The sequence below is a fragment of the Anomaloglossus baeobatrachus genome, chromosome 5, assembly GCF_048569485.1.
Source record: "Anomaloglossus baeobatrachus isolate aAnoBae1 chromosome 5, aAnoBae1.hap1, whole genome shotgun sequence".
Classification (NCBI taxonomy): Eukaryota; Metazoa; Chordata; class Amphibia; order Anura; family Aromobatidae; genus Anomaloglossus; species Anomaloglossus baeobatrachus.
Window position 1 is genome coordinate 471012645 of NC_134357.1, and position 19082 is coordinate 471031726.

Genomic DNA, 19082 nt, shown 5'->3' on the forward strand with positions numbered 1-19082 from the left:
GGAGACACGACACGTACTCTCCACACCACACACACGGAGGAGGCACGACACGTACTCTCCACACACACAGGAGACACGACACGTACTCTCCAAACCACACACACGCAGGAGACACGTACTCTCCAAACCACACACACGCAGGAGACACGTACTCTCTACACCACACAAACGGAGGAGACACGTACTCTCCACACCACACACACGGAGGAGACACGACACGTACTCACCACACAAACGGAGGAGACACGTACTCTCCGCACCACACACACACGGAGGAGACACGACACACACACACACACACACACATACACACACACGGAGCTCCCCGTGCAGTGAGCATACACCACGGGCATGCGCATTGCGCATGAGGGAGGCTGCAGGGCTATGCGCAGTGAGGAGGTGTGACCTGACACATGCGCAGTAAGGACAGCGCGCCATTTTGCCGGAGTTTGAATGTGAGGTGCTGAGGCCGCTGCGCAGGAGGCTGAGGAGCGGAGCGTGGCCGTGTGACAGGTAACGGCAGCGGGGCCGCGCGGCGTCCAGTTACGGCTGTGTGGCGGAACACGTGTGCGGCCTGACGGGCAGCAGAGACACTGCGGAGTCTGCGGGGCGCCTGAACCCCGGAATGCCCCAGTGTGAAAAGCTGTTACCTCCCATAGGCGGAGATACAGGGACGAGTGCCGGCTGTGCCGGAGGGCGCCCGGTGCCACCAGCGCTGCATCTGCCCCAAATACTATGTACCCGAAAGGACGGCAGTGGGTGCCCCGTGTCACCGTCCTCCTGTCTCCACCTCCTTCTTGTCATCCCTCTAGCACTTTATATTCCTCTCTTCCTCATTTCACCCCCTTGTCTCGCCCCCATCACCTTTTTGTTGCACCCTCCTCTCCCCACCTTGTTGTTGCCCCTTGTCTTGATCCCCCACTTTTTTTTTCTATTGTCTCCAGCTTTTCTTGGCAAGTCTTCTCCCCCCACCTTCTTGTTGTCCTCTTATTTTGCCCTCCCCACATTCTGCTTGTCCCCCCATCTTTTTGTTGCCTCTTGTCTTGTCCCCCTTCTTCTTGTCTCTTCCTTGTCTTGTCCATTCCCTTGTCTTCATCCCCATCTTCTTGTCGTCCTCTTATTTTGTCACCTCCTTGTATTGTCCCCCTATCTTTTTGTCACCTCCTTGTCTTGTCCCCCTTCTTGTTGCTCCCTTGTCTTGTCCCCCTTCTTGTTGCTCCCTTGTCTTGTCCCCCTTCTTGTTGCTCCCTTGTCTTGTCCCCCTTCTTGTTGCTCCCTTGTATTGTCCCCCTTCTTGTTGCTCCCTTGTATTGTCCCCCTTCTTGTTGCTCCCTTGTCTTGTCCCCCTTCTTGTTGCTCCCTTGTCTTGTCCCCCTTCTTGTTGCTCCCTTGTCTTGTCCGTCCCCTTGTTTTCATCCCCACCTTCTTATTGTCCCCATATTCTTCTTGTAGATTCCTTCCCTTACTATCCCCTCATCACCTTCTTGTCGTCCCCTTGTTTTGTCACCCCTCATCCTCTTGCAGTCATCCTGCCTTGCCCCCCTCTTTTTTCCTTTGCTCCTTATCTTGCCCCCACCTGTAGTTGTTACCTCTTGCCTTGCTCCCTCCTCCATTCATTTGTCCTTGCTCCCCCATGCCCTTGCCATCTTGTCTTGTTTCACCACCCCCACCCTTATCCTCTTCTTTTATGCCCCTTTTCTTCCCCCTCTTCCTGCTCTTCTGCAGCGTAAGTGTAATAGATGAGAACAGCAGCACGAGGGGTTAACATATCCTAGAATCTGGGCAGTAGGTGGAACCTTCCAGTGAATGTCAACCAAACTCTGCTTGGCTCCTCCCCCTGCTGTGTGATTGGTGGAGGGGCTGCCTCCTTCACATCCCTTTGGAGCAGCTCACTGTCACTTGGAGGCATTGCTGGTATGTGACTGCGGCCTCACATGGAGGCTGGGGAGCTTTCCTGCAGGAGGAGCAGACTCATGTGTCACATCCAAGCTGTGTGCAGTGCTCAGCCCTGGTCTGGTGAGTTCTGAGGGCCGGGGGAGCTTTGCTGCTCTGTGTCCTCACCTCTCGTGCTTCTTGGTGCCCACCACGGACAACGTTACCCCCAACCTCTCCTTACGGGTACTAGGGGTTGTTCAGTTTCTGTATTGTCATTAGTATGTGCCAGGCAGATACCAGGAGCAGCCTGAACTCCAGAGCCCCACAGCTCATCCATCACAGGCACAGCTGCCGAGTTTGATGCTGTACTGTCCTGTAATCTGGCGTTTGATAATCCAGCCCTGGATTCCAAAACCAGAGCCAAGAGCAGCAATTCATCAGATGGTCAATGTATTGTCTATACCAGGGGTCAGCAACCTGCAGCATTACAGCTCCAGGCCTTTACTATCAGGACAGCCCGTGACTGTCTGGGCATGATGGTAGTAGTATTTCCACATCAGCTGGGTGCCAGCAGCTTGAATTCTGGTTCTGCACCCTCAGTTGAGTATTAGTGACCTGTGGTTTTGAGTTCTACCCTATAATATGGCATCTACGGCGAATGGCCGGAACTTGCTGGAGGTGTTGCTTGCTCCCTGAAGGTCTGGAATTTGTCATTATCTATGTGCATCATCTTATATCAGATTTGTATTTCTTGCAGGTTGTGATTTCTACTAAGATTCCAGCAGAATAAGGAACCGAGTGCAACATAAGTAAAGGTGAGTGAGAATCCCGAGCAGAGATCACATCACCTGGCTCACTCAATAAGGAGATCCAGTCTCTGTACAAAAAGGCATAAAGGCCCCCATTAGCATTAAGGCCGCTTTATACGCAACGACATCGCTAACGAGATGTCGTTGGGGTCACGGAATTCGTGACGCACAGCTGGCCTCATTAGCGACGTAGTTGCGTGTGACACGCACGAACGACCGTTAACGATCAAAATTACTTATCTTATCGTTGACGCGTCGTTCTATTCCCAATTTTCGTTGCTGTTGCAGGACGCAGGTTGTTTGTCGTTCCTGCAGCAGCACACATCGCTGTGTGAGACACCGCAGGAACGAGGAACATCACCGTACCTGTGGCCGCCCGCAATGAGCAAGGAAGGAGGTGGGCGGGATGTTCCGCCCGCTCATCTCTGCCCCTCCGCTTCTATTGGACAGCCGCTTAGTGACGTTGCTGTGACGCCGCACAAACCGCCCCCTTAGAAAGGAGGCGGTTCGTCGGGCACAGCAACGTCGGTAGGAAGGTAAGGCTGCTTTCACACATCCGGTTTGTGCTGTGCGGCACAATCCGGCACTTTGCTGAAAAAAACGAAACCGTTTTTTTTTTTGCTGCCGGATGCGTTTTTTCTTGCATAGGCTTTAATTAGTGCCGGATTGTGCTGCATGGGCTTGCGTTCCGCCTGTTTTTTGCCGCATGCGGCAGATTTAGCCGATGCGGCGGCCGGATCGAACGTTGCCTGGCACGTTTTTTCGTCCGGCAAAAAAAACGCATCGCGCCGCATCCGGCCGATGCAGCGCTTTTTCCAATGCATTCCTATGGATGCCGGATGCGGTAAAAACCGTATCCGGCCGCCGCATGCGTTTTTTTTGTACTGCGCATGCTCAGTAGCATGCCGCAAGCGGCAAAAACCGGACGAGCCGCATGTGAAAAAACTTATGCAAAGGATGCGGTGTTTTTACCGCATCCGTTGCATAGGTTTCACAGCCGGATTGAGCCGCACGGCTCAAACCGGATGTGTGAAAGCAGCCTAAGTATGTGTGACGGGTGGCAGCGATTTGCCCGTGATGCACAACCGATGGGGGTGGGTGCTTTCACCAGCGATATCACTAGCGATGTCGCTGTGTGTAAAGGGGCCTTTAGAGTAAGGTCAGCTGCTTCCCATGCACTGTGAACTTTCCCATTTATTTAGGAGAACTGGCTTACCATCTGATGAGTATGGGGGTGTCCTGATTTTCCCCCAATATGGGAAATAAGGGTTGAGCAGTTTCCATTTACAGCTGATCCTTTTGTGCTCAGGAGAGAGAAGCCATATCTATAGGTGTCTGCCAGCGTCTGTCTTCTCATCTCCACATTGAAAGCACGTGAAAGAGATAACTATTTGATATTCCATGAATTCCTGAGAACCACAGCTTCTGTATCTTGGTCTGCTGGGGATGGCTTGCTGGGTCAGGTTATAGTGTTTAAGGTTGAAGGTAGACTTAGGTCCATCTCTGCATTCACTTCTATGGAAGCTCAGAACATTTCCAGGAGTGTTGTGGCCTTTTTTTGTGTCATAAGACATAGTGATCGGCTGGGTGCTATTGACATAAAAAATCTCAACCTGTATTTATCCATAGAGGGTTCATGTACAGGGGGCAGTCAGGTATTGGTCAGGTTGTGTACATATGACTAGGCTGGAGCCATGCATGACTTTACCATAATGTCCTGGTTTTGGCGACGTTGATTCATTGCACCATTTGTGATTTCTGTATTTTAGGTTTTATAACAATGGAGCTGAGTGACGCCAACCTGCAGGCCCTGACTGAGTATCTGAGAAAGACACTAGACCCAGACCCTGCAGTGCGTCGGCCAGGTACATCCATGTCATGTGTCACCCGGCTGTGAAAGTATACAGATTGGAGAGATTTCTTGTTCTGCTGAATCCTCTTTTACCTTCTATCTTCTACAAATCAATGCATAGAGACCCTTATTATCATCACATTCACAAGTCAGCATCCGCAGCCTTTCTGTAATATCATTATTATTTATTATAGCACCATTTATTCCATGGTGCTTTACATGTGAAAAGGGGGGGGCATACATAGACAATTTCTTTGTCGCTCTATTGGGAGACCCAGACAATTGGGTGTATAGGCTATGCCTCCGGAGGCTGCACAAAGTATTACACTTAAAAGTGTTAAGCCCCTCCCCTTCTGCCTATACACCCCCCGTGCTCTCACGGGATCCTCAGTTTTTTTGCTTTGTGCGAAGGAGGCAGACCTGCACACATAGCTCCACAGATTAGTCAGCAGCAGCTGCTGACTATGTCGGATGGAAGAAAAGTGGGCCCATATAGGGCCCCCAGCATGCTCCCTTCTCACCCCACTTTTGTCGGCGGTGTTTGTTAAGGTTGAGGTACCCATTGCGGGTACGGAGGCTGGAGCCCACATGCTGTTTTCCTTCCCCATCCCCCTTAGGGCTCTGGGTGAAGTGGGATCCAGGATCGGTCTCCAGGCACTGAGGCCGTGCTCCATCCACAACTCCTGAGGAGCCTGCTGGATAGGAGCCGGGTATCGATCAGGGACAGGGCCCTGCATCTTTGAGGTACTCTGTGTCCCCGTGGGGACCGCGCACAGCAGCACTCCAGCATTGCTGGGTGTGCTAGTGCACCGGGGACTGCGGCGCTGACCGCCTTTGGTGCCATTATACACTGCAGCGGTGCTGAGTGTATTTGTGTATGGGGACGGCCGCGCTGACCGCCGCCGCCATTGTTTTTACTGAGGCGCGGCTGGGACTTGTAGTGCGCCGGGGGCTCTGCGCTGGCCGCGCTTTTACGGCGGCCGCGCTTATAACTAGAGTCCCCGGCTTTTTGGGCCTAGTCTCCGTTCTTCCCGCCCTCAGCCCTGCCAGTCAGGGGAAGGGCGGGACGCTGCACAGGACGAGCAGCACTGAGGGCTGGAGCATGCTTTGCATACTCCACCCCCCTCACTGTGCACACTGTGACTCCATCTCCCGCACTTTCTCGGTCACGCCCACGACTCCCTCATCTCCTCAGGACGCCGGCAGCCATTACTGTCAGCTCCTAGGACGCTGCAGAGGGGAGACAAACTCTGGGGGACCCAGGCACGAGTGCAGGGGGCCACACAACCGCTTCAGCGGGCGGTAAGCAGCACCTGAGGTGCTGATTTCACTGGTGTAGTAGTGTGTTTAGAGTTTATATCTTTGCTATACTTTACACTGTATGGTGCACAGTCAATTTTCTGGTCATATACCCTGTGGTGTGGCTCAAAGGGCAACAAAACACAGGCTTACTACGCTGCCAGCGCCGCATGTGCAAACCGGCAGGTTCCATTGACCCTCATGGTGGACCCCTGTGGCATTTGTTCTGGCCTCTGCTCAAGGGGTCCCAGGGACAACAACCAAACAGATCCAGGTGACAGGGACGGAGTTTGCAGTTTTTACTGACAGACTTTCTGAGACTAGCTTGCAGTCCAGACTGGTATCTCAGACCATGGGCACTGTACAATCACTGCCCTCTATTCCCCTCAGTTGGAACAACAATGTTCCCCCGGGGTGTCTCATAGGTCCCAGGGTGAAGTCTCTGACACGGACCGCAGTCCCAGACCGCCTAGGCGAGCTCGCTTAGACACCCCCTCGACCTCATCACATTGTTCAGGGTCTCAGAGAAATGACTCTCTGTATCAGAAGAGGAGGTAGCTGATCAGGATTCTGATTCTGATGCCGCTCTCTACCTTGATATCCCTGAGGCGGACGCCATAGTGAATGCTCTTATTGCGTCCATAAAAATGATGCTGGATGTTTCTCTCTCAGGCTCATCCAGCAGAAGGGTCACCTTCTCAAGGTCCCCCAAGAGTACAGCGAGTAGGTTTCTGGATCACTCTGACGTCTCAGAGGCAGTCCAGACACACCGAGTTTGTCCGGATAAGCGTTTCTTCCAAGCGCTTTAAGGATACACTTTATCCCTTCCCCCCTGACGTGGTCAGGGCTGGACTCAGTGTCCCAAGGTGGATTCTCCAATCTCTAGACTGGCGGCTAGATCCATAGTGGCAGTTGAAGATGGGGATTCGCTCAGGGATGCCACTGAGAGACAGATGGAGCTCTGGTTGAAATCCATCTATGAAGCCATCGGCGCGCCTTTTGCTCCAGCATTCGCAGCCGTATGGGCGCTCCAAGCTATTGCAGCGGGTCAGGCGCAAATTGACGCACTTATACGTACGTCTGCGCCGCAAGTGGCGTCTGTAACCTCTCAAACTTCGGCATTGCGTCCTACGCTATTAATGCTGTCCTGGACTCTGCGAGCCGTACGGCGGTTGCAGCCGACAATTCGGTGGCAATACGCAGGGCCTTGTGGCTTCGGGAATGGAAGGCAGATTCAGCTTCCAAAAAAGTGCTTAACCGGTTTGCCATTTTCTGGCGACCGTTTGTTTGGTGAGAGGCTGGATGAAATCATCAACCAATCCTGGGAAAGGAAACATCCTTACCCCAGACCAAACCAAGATTACCCCAACAGAGAAGGGGACAGTCGAGGTTTCGGTCCTTTCCGGGCGCGGGCAGGTCCCAATTCTCCTCGCCCAAACGTCCTCAGAAGGGTCAGAGGAACTCCGATCCATGGCGGTCTAAGGCACGCCCTTAAAAGACCGCCGGAGGTGCCGCCACCAAGGCGGCTTCCTCATGACCTACGGCCCTCACACCGCATCCTCGGTCGGAGGCAGGCTCTCCCGCCTTTCAGACATTTCGCTGCCACAGGTTAAGGACCGTTGGGTGAGAGACATTCTGTCTCACGGTCACAGGATAGAGTCAACTCTCGTCCTCCGACTTGATTTTTCAGAACATCCCCGCCTCCCGAGCGAGCCGATGCTCTTCTGCAGGCGCTGGACACTCTGAAGACAGAAGGAGTGGTGATCCCGGTTCCTCTTCAGCAACAGGGTCACGGTTTTTACTCCAACCTGTTTGTGGTCCCAAAGAAGGACGGATCTTTCCGTCCTGTCCTGGACCTAAAACTGCTCCACAAACATGTAACAGCCAAGCGGTTCAGGATGGAATCCCTCCGCTCCGTCATCGCCTCAATGTCCCAAGGAAATTTCCTTGCATCGATCGATATCAAGGAGGCTTATCTCCACGTACTTATTGCTCCAGAGCATCAGCGCTTCCTGCGCTTCGCCATCGGAGATGAACACCTGCAGTTCGTGGCACTGCCGTTCGGCCTGGCGACAGCCCCACAGGTTTTCACCAAGGTCATGGCTGCAGTACTTGCGATCCTCCACTCTCAGGGTCACTCGGTGATCCCTTACTTAGACGATCTGCTGGTCAAGGCTCCCTCTCAAGAGGCATGCCAGCACAGCCTCACCGCTACTCTGGATACTTTCCAGACTTTCGGGTGGATCATCAATTTTTCCAAAGTCAAATCTGACACCGGCCCAATCGCTGACATATCTTGACATGGAGTTGTCATACCCTCTCAGCGATAGTGAAGCTTCCGCTGAACAAACACCGTTCACTACAGACGGGGGTGCAATCTCTAGGTCAGTCACTCCCCTTGAGGCGCCCCACGCACTTCCTCGGGAAGATGGTGGCAGCAATGGGGGCAGTCCCTTTCACGCAGTGTTCATCAGCGTCCTCTCCAAAGGGACTCCTACGCAAGGAGACAGGAAACCGACATTCCTCAACAGGAACGTCTCCCTCTCTCAGGCATACCACTTCATTGTCGAGGGGAAATTCCTTCCTTCTCCCATCCTGGGCAGTGGTCACGACGGACGTGAGTAGGTTTCAGTGGGGAGCAGTTTTTCTCCACCACAGGGCTCAAGGTACGTGGACTCACCATTGAGTCCTCGCTTCTGATCAATGTTCTGGAGATCAGAGCAGTGTATCTCGTCCTAAAAGCGTTCCAGCAGTGGCTGGAAGGCAAGAAGATCCGAATTCAGTCGGACAACTCCACAGCGGTGGCTTACAGTCCGGCGGCTTCTGCTGTGGATGGAAGCCACAGCCTCCACCATATCCGCAGTTCACATCCCAGGCGTGGAACACTTGGGAGCAGACTTTCCCAGTCGCCAGGGCATGGACGCAGAGCAAGGGTCCCTTCACCAGGACGGGTTTCACGAGATATGTTGCCGCTAGGGCATGCCGGACGTCGACCTAATTGCGTTACGGCACCACAACAAGGTACCGACGTTCATGGCACAGTCTCAAGATCCCAGAGCTATGGCGACAGACGCCTTAGTTCAACACTGGTCGCAGTTTCAGCTTACTTACGTGCTCCCACCGTTGACACTGTTGCCCAGAGTGTTACGCAAGATCACGGCAGACTGCCGCGGCTGCCGCCGCGTCATCCTCGTCGCTCCAGACTGGCCGAGGAGGTCGTGGTCCCGGATCTGTGGCATCTCACGGTCGGCCAACCGGGGGCACTGCCAGACCGACCAGAATTGCTGTCTCAAGGGCCGTTTTTTTCCATCTGAATTCTGGGGCCCTCAACCTGGCTGTGTGGCCATTGAGTCCTGGATTCTAGCGTCTTCAGGATTATCTCAAGAAGCCATTGCCACTATGAGACAGGCTAGTAAACAAACGTCCGCCAAGGTCTACCACAGGACGCGGAAAATCTTCCTGTCATGGTGCTCTGCTCAGGGTTTTTTCTCCCTGGCCATTTGCCTTGCCCCCCTCCCTGTCCTTCCTTCAATTTGGACTGGAAAAGGGTTCGTCGCTCGGCTCCCTTAAGGGACAAGTCTCAGCGCTCTGTGTTTTTTCCAGAAGCGCCTAGCCAGACTTCCACAGGTACGCACGTTCCTGCAGGGGGTTTGTCACATCGTTCCTTTTTACAAGCGGCCGTTACAACCTTCGGATCTGAACAGGGTGCTGATGTTCTTCAGAAGCCACCATTCGAGCCAATGAGAGATATTTCTCTCTCACGCCTTTCGCAGAAAGTGGTTTTCCTAGTAGCAGTCACTTCACTTCGGAGAGTGTCTGAGCTAGCAGCATTGTCATGCAAGGCCCCTTTCCTGGTTTTCACCAGGACAAGGTGGTTCTGCGTCCGGTTCCGGAATTTCTCCCTAAGGTGGTATCCCCCTTTCATCTCAATCAGGATATCTCCTTACCTTCTTTTTGTCCTCATCCAGTTCACCAATGTGAAAAGGATTTGCACTTGTTAGATCTGGTGAGAGCACTCAGACTCTACATTTCTCGTACGGCGCCCCTGCGCCGCTCGGATGCACTCTTTGTCCTTGTCGCTGGCCAGCGTAAAGGGTCACAGACTTCCAAATCAACCTTGACTCGGTGGATCAAGGAGCCAATTTTCGAAGCCTACCGTTCGGCTGGGCTTCCGGTTCTCTCAGGGCTGAAGGCCCATTCTACCAGAGCCGTGGACGCGTCCTGGGCTTTGAGGCACCAGGCTACGGCTCAGCAGGTGTGTCAGGCGGCTACCTGGTCGAGCCTGCACACTTTCACGAAACACTATCAGGTGCATACCTATGCTTCGGCGGATGCCAGCATAGGCAGACGTGTCCTTCAGGCGGCGGTTGCCCACCTGTAGGAAGGGGCCGTTTTTTCGGCTCTATTACGAGGTATTATTTTACCCACCCAGGGATTGCTTTTGGACATCCCAATTGTCTGGGTCTCCCAATAGAGCGACAAAGAAGAAGGGAATTTTGTTTACTTACCGTAAATTCCTTTTCTTCTAGCTCTAATTGGGAGACCCAGCACCCGCCCCTGTTTTTTGTGTACACATGTTGTTCATGTTGAATGGTTTCAGTTCTCCGATATTCCTTCGGATTGAATCTACTTTAAACCAGTTTATAATTTTTTCCTCCTTCTTGCTTTTGCACCAAAACTGAGGATCCCGTGAGAGCACGGGGGGTGTATAGGCAGAAGGGGAGGGGCTTAACACTTTTAAGTGTAATACTTTGTGCAGCCTCCGGAGGCATAGCCTATACACCCAATTGTCTGGGTCTCCCAATTAGAGCTAGAAGAAAAGGAATTTACGGTAAGTAAACAAAATTCCCTTCATTCCATGAAATTTTTCTTTTCGCAGCCTCTCTAATACTGTATCTTGTAATGACCGGGCTTCTTCACATTGTGGCCAGCAGTGTGATGCCCTAAAGACTTCTGTGAGTCCTGTGCACTGGTAGCCTTCCTCTGTCTGGCACGTTGAGGGGGATGATTAGTATCCTGAAGGTCATACCTGGAGCTCTCCTTATACCTCTATTATAGGGTCACTCTTATGTCCCCTTTATAATACGATCGCTGCAGTGACCGTTTTGCTTTACAACATTCATAGATGTGAGGAGAGGCCAGTGCCTCCATCACTAGGACTATGCTGCACTCAGTTTATTGTTTCTATTTTTCTTCTGTTTAGCTGAAAAATATCTGGAATCTGTAGAAGCAAATCTGAACTACCCCCTCCTGCTACTGACCCTGGTGGAGCGATCCCAAGATAACGTCATCAAAGTGTGCTCCTCCGTAACGTTCAAGAACTACATCAAAAGAAACTGGCGTGTTGTAAGTGTATAGTACCTGTCCAGCACTTTGTTATTTATAACATAAATACATAATGTACAGTTCTCTGACTGCAGCCTGTTATAATGACTGGATACTTTGATGGCTGGTCTGTTATAATGACTGCACATTGTTAGCTTTTTTCCATTGAGGTGACTGCAGCCTAAGAACGCCTTTGTCTTCTCATGGCGTGATACCGTAACAATGGCTGTCCTTAAAGGGAACCTGTCACCAGAATTTTCGCTATTAAACTAAAAGAATCCCCTTCTGCAGCTCATGGGCTGCATTCTAGAAAGGTTCATCTTGCTACTCGCCCCCCTTTCAGACCTAAATAACAACTTTATAAAATATTACCTTTTGCTATGGTAATGAGGTTTCTGGCCCCATGGGCAGGCTGTATTTCGTCTGTTATCTCCCCTCCTGCCGCTGTTCGCCGTCCCCCAGTGTTCATTTACATAGATGAGGCTGCTGCCCTTATGTTCCTAGGTGCTCCGGGAGTCTCGCGCATGCATAGTGGCATTATCGCGGGACTGAGCACTGTTTGCAAATTGCGAACGCCGGTGATGTTATTGCGCAGGCGCGAGATTATGGGCGGCGCTGTGAATGTCATCACCAGCGTCATCCAAGTACCCGCCAATAATCTGGCGCCTGCGCAATAACATCACCGGCGCTCGCGTTTTGAAAACCGTGCTCAGTCCCGCGATAGTGCCACTGCGCATGCGCGAGACTCCTGGAGCACTGCGGAAGATGAGGGCAGCGGCCTCATCTATGTAAATGAACACTGGGTGACGGCGAACAGCAGCAGGAGGGGGGATAACAAACGAAATACAGCCCGCCCATGGGGCCAGAAACCTCATTACCATAGCAAAAGGTAATATTTTATAAAGTTGTTATTTAGGTCTGAAAGGGGGGCCAGTAGCAAGATTGAACCTTTATAGAATGCAGCCCATGAGCTGCAGAAGGGGATTCTTTTAGTTTAATAGCAAAAATTCTGGTGACAGGTTCCCTTTTAAAGGGAATTTGTCACCAGGTTTTTACTGTGTAATCTGAAAGCAGCATGATGTCTGGACAGATACATTGCTGGAATCAGTGTATCATGTACTTGAGCTGCTTGCTGTAGTTCTGATAAAATCACTGTTTTATCTGCAGCAGATAAATCAGTTCTCCGAATGCTGCAGCTCTAAATTACCCGACTCACAGCACTGCATGACAGCTGTCTGTGTCCACTGTGCATAGGCAGAAAGCCTCCACTTGGGGCATGGTTAAACCGAGCAGAACTACTTGGCATGAGACATCTAGTCCTCTAGTGATGATTTCCTAGTGATAAAACAGTATTTCTTTGTCGCTCCATTGGGAGACCCAGACAATTGGGTGTATAGCTTCTGCCTCCGGAGGCCACACAAAGTATTACACTTTAAAAAGTGTAACCCCTCCCCTCTGCCTATACACCCTCCCGTGCATCACGGGCTCCTCGGTTTTATGCTTTGTATTGAAGGAGGCACACATTCACTCAAGCTCCCATTTTAGTCAGCAGCAGCTGCTGATTGTATCGGATGGAAGAAAAGAGGGCCCCAACAGGGCCCCCGGCATGCTCCCTTCTCACCCCACTAAGTCGGCGGTGCTGTTAAGGTTGAGGTACCCATTGCGGGTACAAAGGCTGGAGCCACATGCCGTTTTTCCTTCCCCATCCCTTAGAGGCTCTGGGAGAAGTGGGATCCTAACCGGTCACCATTCACTGGGACCGGGCTCCCTCCGCAGCCCCTGGGGGAATCTGACGGACAGGAGACTGAGTATCATCAGGGACAGGCCCTGCATCTAAAAGGTACTCTGTGTCCCCTTGGGGACGGTGCATGGAGCGCCTGTGTTACAGACGCTGCAGCGGCTGCTGTTTTTTTGTGACGACTGGGACTACCGCGCCGACCGCGCCTGTTTGCCGGCCGCGTTATTAAATTTAGTCCCCGGCTTCTGCAGCCTAGTACCATAACTCCCGCCCCCGGGCCTGCCAGTCAGGGGTAAGGGCGGGACGGTCGACTAGATGTCGGCAGTGAGGGCCGGAGCATACTTAGGTGTTCTCCTTCCCCCTCACTGAGCACTGTGGGGCACCAGATTCCCGCACTTTATTAGTCACGCCCACGGCTCCCTCCTCCCCTGAGAGCTCTGGCAGCCATATTTACAATCACTTCTGCCGGTGGAGGATTTCAGAACGAGCTCTACAGCTCTGGGAGGCCCAGGCAGGGAATCTGGTGGACACACAACCGCTTTGGGCGGTCGGTAAGCCACACCGGTTACCCGGTGCTGGCCCCCCTTGGGTGCCGAAGTGTATATATATATATATATATATATATATATATATATATATATATATATATATATTTGTATACATTTTCTCTGTTCGGGCGCATTGTTTTGCTTTTGGCTATATACCCTCAGTGATCACTCTCAGAGGAGACTACAGCATGTCGTCCGCAAAGAGCAAGGGTTTATTTTGCAACCTGTACCTCTTGTGCGGCTATGTTACCTGCAGGTTCCACCTACCCTCACTGTGTGCAATGCTCGGCCCCTGTGGCACTCACTCAGCCGGAGCCTGGGGCACTGGTGGGACCCTCGGCTCAGGTAGAACCGCCGGCTTCCACTGTCCAGGTGGCAGGGACAGAGTTTGCAGTTTTGGCTGAGAAACTCTCTGAGTCGCTTTCACAATCCATGGCTCAGTCTATGGACAGATGGTCTGCTAAGATACTAGATAGCCTTGCAGTCCAGATCGGTTACACAGGCCCCGGGCACTGTGAGTTCATCGCCCCCAGGCCCCTCTCGGTCGGCGCAGCAGAGTGCTCCTGGGGTGACACCTAGGTCCCACGGGGAGGACTCCGACACGGACCGCAGTCCCAGACCGGCTAAGCGGGCTCGCTGGGAACCTTCCCCGGCTTCATCACGCTGTTCGGGGTCTCAGCATGAGGACTCTCTGGAGGATGAAGCGGAGGTCGCAGCTCAGGGCTCTGATCCTGACGTTGCTCTCAATCTTGATACACCTGAAGGGGACGCCATAGTAAATGACCTTATAGCGTCCATCAACCAGGTGCTAAATCTTTCTCCCCCAACTCCACCTATAGAGGAGTCGGCTTCACAGCAGGAGAAACACCAGTTTAGGTTTCCCAAACGTACACGGAGTTTTTCGATCACTCTAACTTCAGAGATGCTGTCCAGAAGCACAGAGCATTTCCGGACAAGCGCTTTACTAAGCGCCTTAATGACACACGTTACCCCTTCCCCCCTGACGTAGTTAAGGGTTGGGCTCAGTGTCCCAAGGTGGATCCTCCAGTCTCTAGACTGGCGGCTAGATCCGTAGTATCAGTGGCAGATGGTTCATCGCTCAAGGATGCCACTGACAGGCAAATAGAGCTACTGATGAAATCCATCTATGAAGCCATAGGCGCGTCTTTTGCTCCGGCCTTTGCAGCCGTGTGGGCACTCCAAGCTATCTCAGCTTGTCTGTCTGAGATTAATGCTGTCACACGTACCTCTGCTCCGCAAGTTGTGTCTTTGACTTCTCAGGCATCAGCTTTTTCGTCCTACGCCATGAACGTCGTCCTGGACTCAGCGAGCCGTACAGCGGTAGCGTCCGCCAATTCGGTGGCAGTCCGCAGGGCCATGTGGCTACGCGAATGGAAGGCAGACTCTGCTTCCAAGAAGTTCTTAACCGGTTTGCCATTTTCTGGCGACCGTTTGTTTGGCGAGCAATTGGATGAAATTATTAAACAATCCAAGGGAAAGGACTCGTCCTTACCCCAGTCCAAACCAAAAAGACCTCAGCAACGAAAAATTCAATCGAGGTTTCGGTCCTTTCGGCCCTCAGCCAGGTCCCATTCCTCCACGTCCAACAGGTCAGAGAAGGGCCAGAGGAACTCTTCTGCATGGCGGTCTAAGTCACGTCCTCCAAAGACCGCCGGAGGAACCGCCTCCAAGGCGGCCTCCTCATGACTTTCGGCCTCCCCAAACCGCATCCTCGGTCGGTGGCAGGCTCTCCCGCTTTTGCGACGCCTGGTGGCCACATGTCCAAGACCGATGGGTGAGGGACATTCTGTCGCACGGTTACAGGATAGAGCTCAGCTCTCGTCCTCCGACTCGTTTCTTCAGAACATCTCCGCCCCCCGAGCGAGCCGATGCACTTTTTCAGTTTGTGGCACTGCCTTTCGGCCTGGCGACAGCCCCACGGGTCTTCACCAAGGTCATGGCATCCGTTGGGGCGGTCCTACACTCTCAGGGCCACTCGGTGATCCCTTACTTAGACGATCTCCTAGTCAAGGCACCCTCCCAGGTGGCATGTCAACACAGCCTGACCATTGCTCTGGAGACTCTCCAGAGGTTCGGGTGGATCATCAATTTCCCAAAGTCAAAATTGACACCGACCCAATCACTGACTTACCTCGGGATGGAGTTTCATACTCTCTCAGCGATAGTGAAGCTTCCGCTGGACAAACAGCGTTCGCTGCAGACAGGGGTGCACTCTCTCCTTCGGAGTCCTCCCTTCAGATCAATGTTCTGGAGATAAGGGTAGTGTATCTAGCCCTAAAGGCGTTCCATCGGTGGCTGGAGGGCAGACAGATCCGCATACAGGCGGACAACGCCACGGCGGTCGCGTACATCTACCACCAGGGCGGCACACGCAGTCGTCAAGCCTTCCAAGAAGTTCGGCGGATTCTGCTGTGGGCGGAAGCCACAGCCTCCACCATCTCCGCAGTTCACATCCCGGGCGTAGAAAACTGGGAAGCAGACTTTCTCAGTCGCCAGGGCATGGACGCAGGGGAATGGTCTCTTCACCCGGACGTGTTTCAAGAGATCTGTTGCCGCTGGGGAACGCCGGACGTCGACCTCATGGCGTCTCGGCACAACAACAAAGTCCCGGCATTCATGGCACGGTCTCAAGATCACAGAGCTCTGGCGGCGGACGCATTAGTTCAGGATTGGTCGCAGTTTCGACTGCCTTATGTATTTCCTCCTCTGGCACTGCTGCCCAGAGTGTTGCGCAAGATCAGGTCCGACTGCCGCCGCGCCATCCTCGTCGCTCCAGACTGGCCGAGGAGGTCGTGGTACCCGGATCTGTGGCACCTCACGGTGGGTCAACCGTGGGCACTCCCAGACCGACCAGACTTGCTGTCTCAAGGGCCTTTTTTCCATCTGAATTCTGCGGCCCTCAACCTGACTGTGTGGCCATTGAGTCCTGGCTTCTAGCGTCCTCAGGGTTATCTCAAGATGTCATTGCCACTATGAGACAAGCCAGGAAACCAACGTCCGCCAAGATCTATCACAGGGCTTGGAGGATCTTCTTATCCTGGTGCTCTGATCGGGGTTTTACCCCCTGGCCGTTTGCCTTACCTACTTTTCTTTCTTTCCTTCAATCCGGAATGGACAAGGGTTTGTCTCTCGGCTCTCTCAAGGGACAAGTATCGGCGCTTTCCGTGTTTTTTCAAAAGCGTCTAGCCAGGCTTCCGCAGGTCCGCACGTTCCTGCAGGGAGTTTGCCACATAGTCCCACCTTACAAGCGTCCGCTGGAACCCTGGGATCTTAACAGGGTGCTAACGGCTCTTCAGAAACCACCTTTCGAGCCGATGCGGGATGTCCCTCTATCACGCCTTTCGCAGAAGGTGGCCTTCCTAGTGGCAGTCACATCACTTAGGAGAGTGTCTGAGCTAGCAGCGCTGTCATGCAAAGCCCCCTTCCTGGTGTTTCACCAGGATAAGGTGGTTCTGCGTCCGGTCCCGGAATTTCTCCCTAAGGTGGTATCCCCTTTTCATCTCAATCAGGATATCTCCTTACCTTCCTTTCTTTGTCGCTCTATTGGGAGACCCAGACAATTGGGTGTATAGCTACTGCCTCCGGAGGCCACACAAAGTATTACACTTAAAAGTGTAAGGCCCCTCCCCTACTGCCTATACACCCCCCGTGGGATCACGGGTTCCTCAGTTTTCAAGCTTTGTGCGAAGGAGGCTGACATCCACGCATAGCTCCACTGTTTAGTCAGCAGCAGCTGCTGACTATGTCGGATGGAAGAAAAGAGGGCCCATACTAGGGTCCCCAGCATGCTCCCTTCTCACCCCACTTTTGTCGGAGGTGTTTGTTAAGGTTGAGGTACCCATTGCGGGTACGGAGGCTGGAGCCCACATGCTGCTTTCCTTCCCCATCCCCTTAGGGCTCTGGGTGAAGTGGGATCTTACCGGTCTCCAGGCACTGAGGCCGAGCTCCATCCACAGCCCCTGGGATCTGCTGGACATGGAGCTGAGTATCGTCAGGGACAGGGCCCTGCTACATTAAGGTACTCTGTGTCCCCGTGCAAATCGCGCACACACACACCAGCATTGCTGGGTGTGTTAGTGCGCCCGGGACAACAGCGCTGCGCGCTTGTGCCACACTATCTTCAGCTAGCTGAAGGGGTTAATGGTTTGGAAACGGTCGCGCCGGCCGCTGCTGTCAGTTTTAACTGCGGCGCGGCTGGGACTTGTGGTGCGCCGGGGACTTCCGCGCTGGCCGTGCATATTTGACGGCCGCGCTTACTACTACAGTCCCCGGCTTTTTGCGGCCTAGTTTCGTTTCGTTCCCGCCCCCAGGCCTGCCAGTCAGGGTGGGAGCGGGACGCTGTGCAGAACGTCAGCGCCGAGGGCTGGAGTCTACTTTACATACTCCAGCCCTCACACTGAGCACAGTGGGACGCTGGTTTCCCGCTCTTCGTCTGAGGCACGCCCACGGTCCGCCCCTCTTCACAGAACGCCGGCAGCCATTCCTGCGTGCAGTTTGAGCTGGAGAAGGGGAGACAAGTTATGGGAGACCCAGGCACGGGATTCTAGCGACCACACACCCGCTTTCAGCGGGCGGTAAGCGGCACCTCTGGTGCCTACCCCACTAGTGCCGAAGTGTACAATTATATTTTTATGCTTGCATGCTATACATTGCACTGTACGGGCGCTGGTAATTCTTCACTATATACCCTCCTAGATTGCTCTGAGACAACAGCATGTCGTCCGCAAAAAGCAAGGGTGCCAAGGCACAGGCTTTCCATGCTGCCTGTACCGCATGTGAGGCTACTCTACCGGCAGGTTCCACTGACCCCCATTGTGTGCAGTGCTCGGCCCCTGTGGCACTTGTTCGGCCGGGGCCTCTGCTAGAGGTGACCCAGGGAGAACCACCTGTGAATACTGTCCAGGTGACGGGGACAGAGTTTGCAGCTTTTGCTGATAGATTGTCTGTGACTATGACTAAAATCCTAGAAACTTTGCAGTCTAGACCAGTAACTCAGACCATGGGCACGGTTGAATCACTGCCCCCTGGTCCCCCTCAGTTGGAACAGCTCCGGGCTCCGGAGGTGTCCCATGCATTCCAGGGTGACGGCTCTGACACGGACGACAGTCCCAGACAGCCTAAGCGAGCTCGCTATGAGCGGCCCTCGGCTTCATCACACTGGTCAGGGTCCCAACACGAGGACTCTCTGTACGACGAGGCAGAGGTAGCTGATCAGGATTCTGATCCTGAGACCGCTCTCAATCTGGATACACCTGATGGTGACGCCATAGTGAATGATCTCATAGCGTCCATCAATAAAATGTTGGATATTTCTCCCCAAGCTCCTCCAGTGGAGGAGTCAGCTTCACAGCAGGAGAAATTCCATTTCAGGTATCCCAAGCGTAAATTGAGTACTTTTCTGGACCACTCTGACTTCAGAGAAGCAGTTCAGAAACACTACGCTTATCCAGATAAGCGTTTCTCCAAACGGCTTAAGGATACACGCTATCCCTTTCCCCCTGACGTGGTCAAGAGCTGGACCCAGTGTCCAAAGGTGGATCCTCCAATCTCCAGGCTTGCGGCTAGATCCATAGTTGCAGTGGAAGATGGGGCTTCACTTAAAGATGCCACTGATA

The 19082-nt window shown here is 53.2% G+C and overlaps 1 protein-coding gene across 2 annotated transcripts in view; it reads left to right on the forward strand.

Moving 5' to 3' along the window:
* The first annotated feature begins 427 nt into the window (after positions 1–427).
* The window catches only part of CSE1L (chromosome segregation 1 like), a 154823-nt gene continuing 136168 nt past the window's right edge, over positions 428–19082 (forward strand). Inside the window, exons 1-4 of one of the 2 annotated variants that reach the window (XM_075350646.1) lie at positions 428–513; positions 2633–2690; positions 4454–4549; positions 11039–11181. In XM_075350646.1, coding sequence (XP_075206761.1) covers positions 4465–4549; positions 11039–11181 — 228 coding nt within the window. In that variant the 5' untranslated portion in view covers positions 428–513; positions 2633–2690; positions 4454–4464. Of the gene's footprint in view, positions 514–1877; positions 2017–2632; positions 2691–4453; positions 4550–11038; positions 11182–19082 lie in introns of those variants that run through there. The other variant, XM_075350645.1, reaches the window with a different exon arrangement.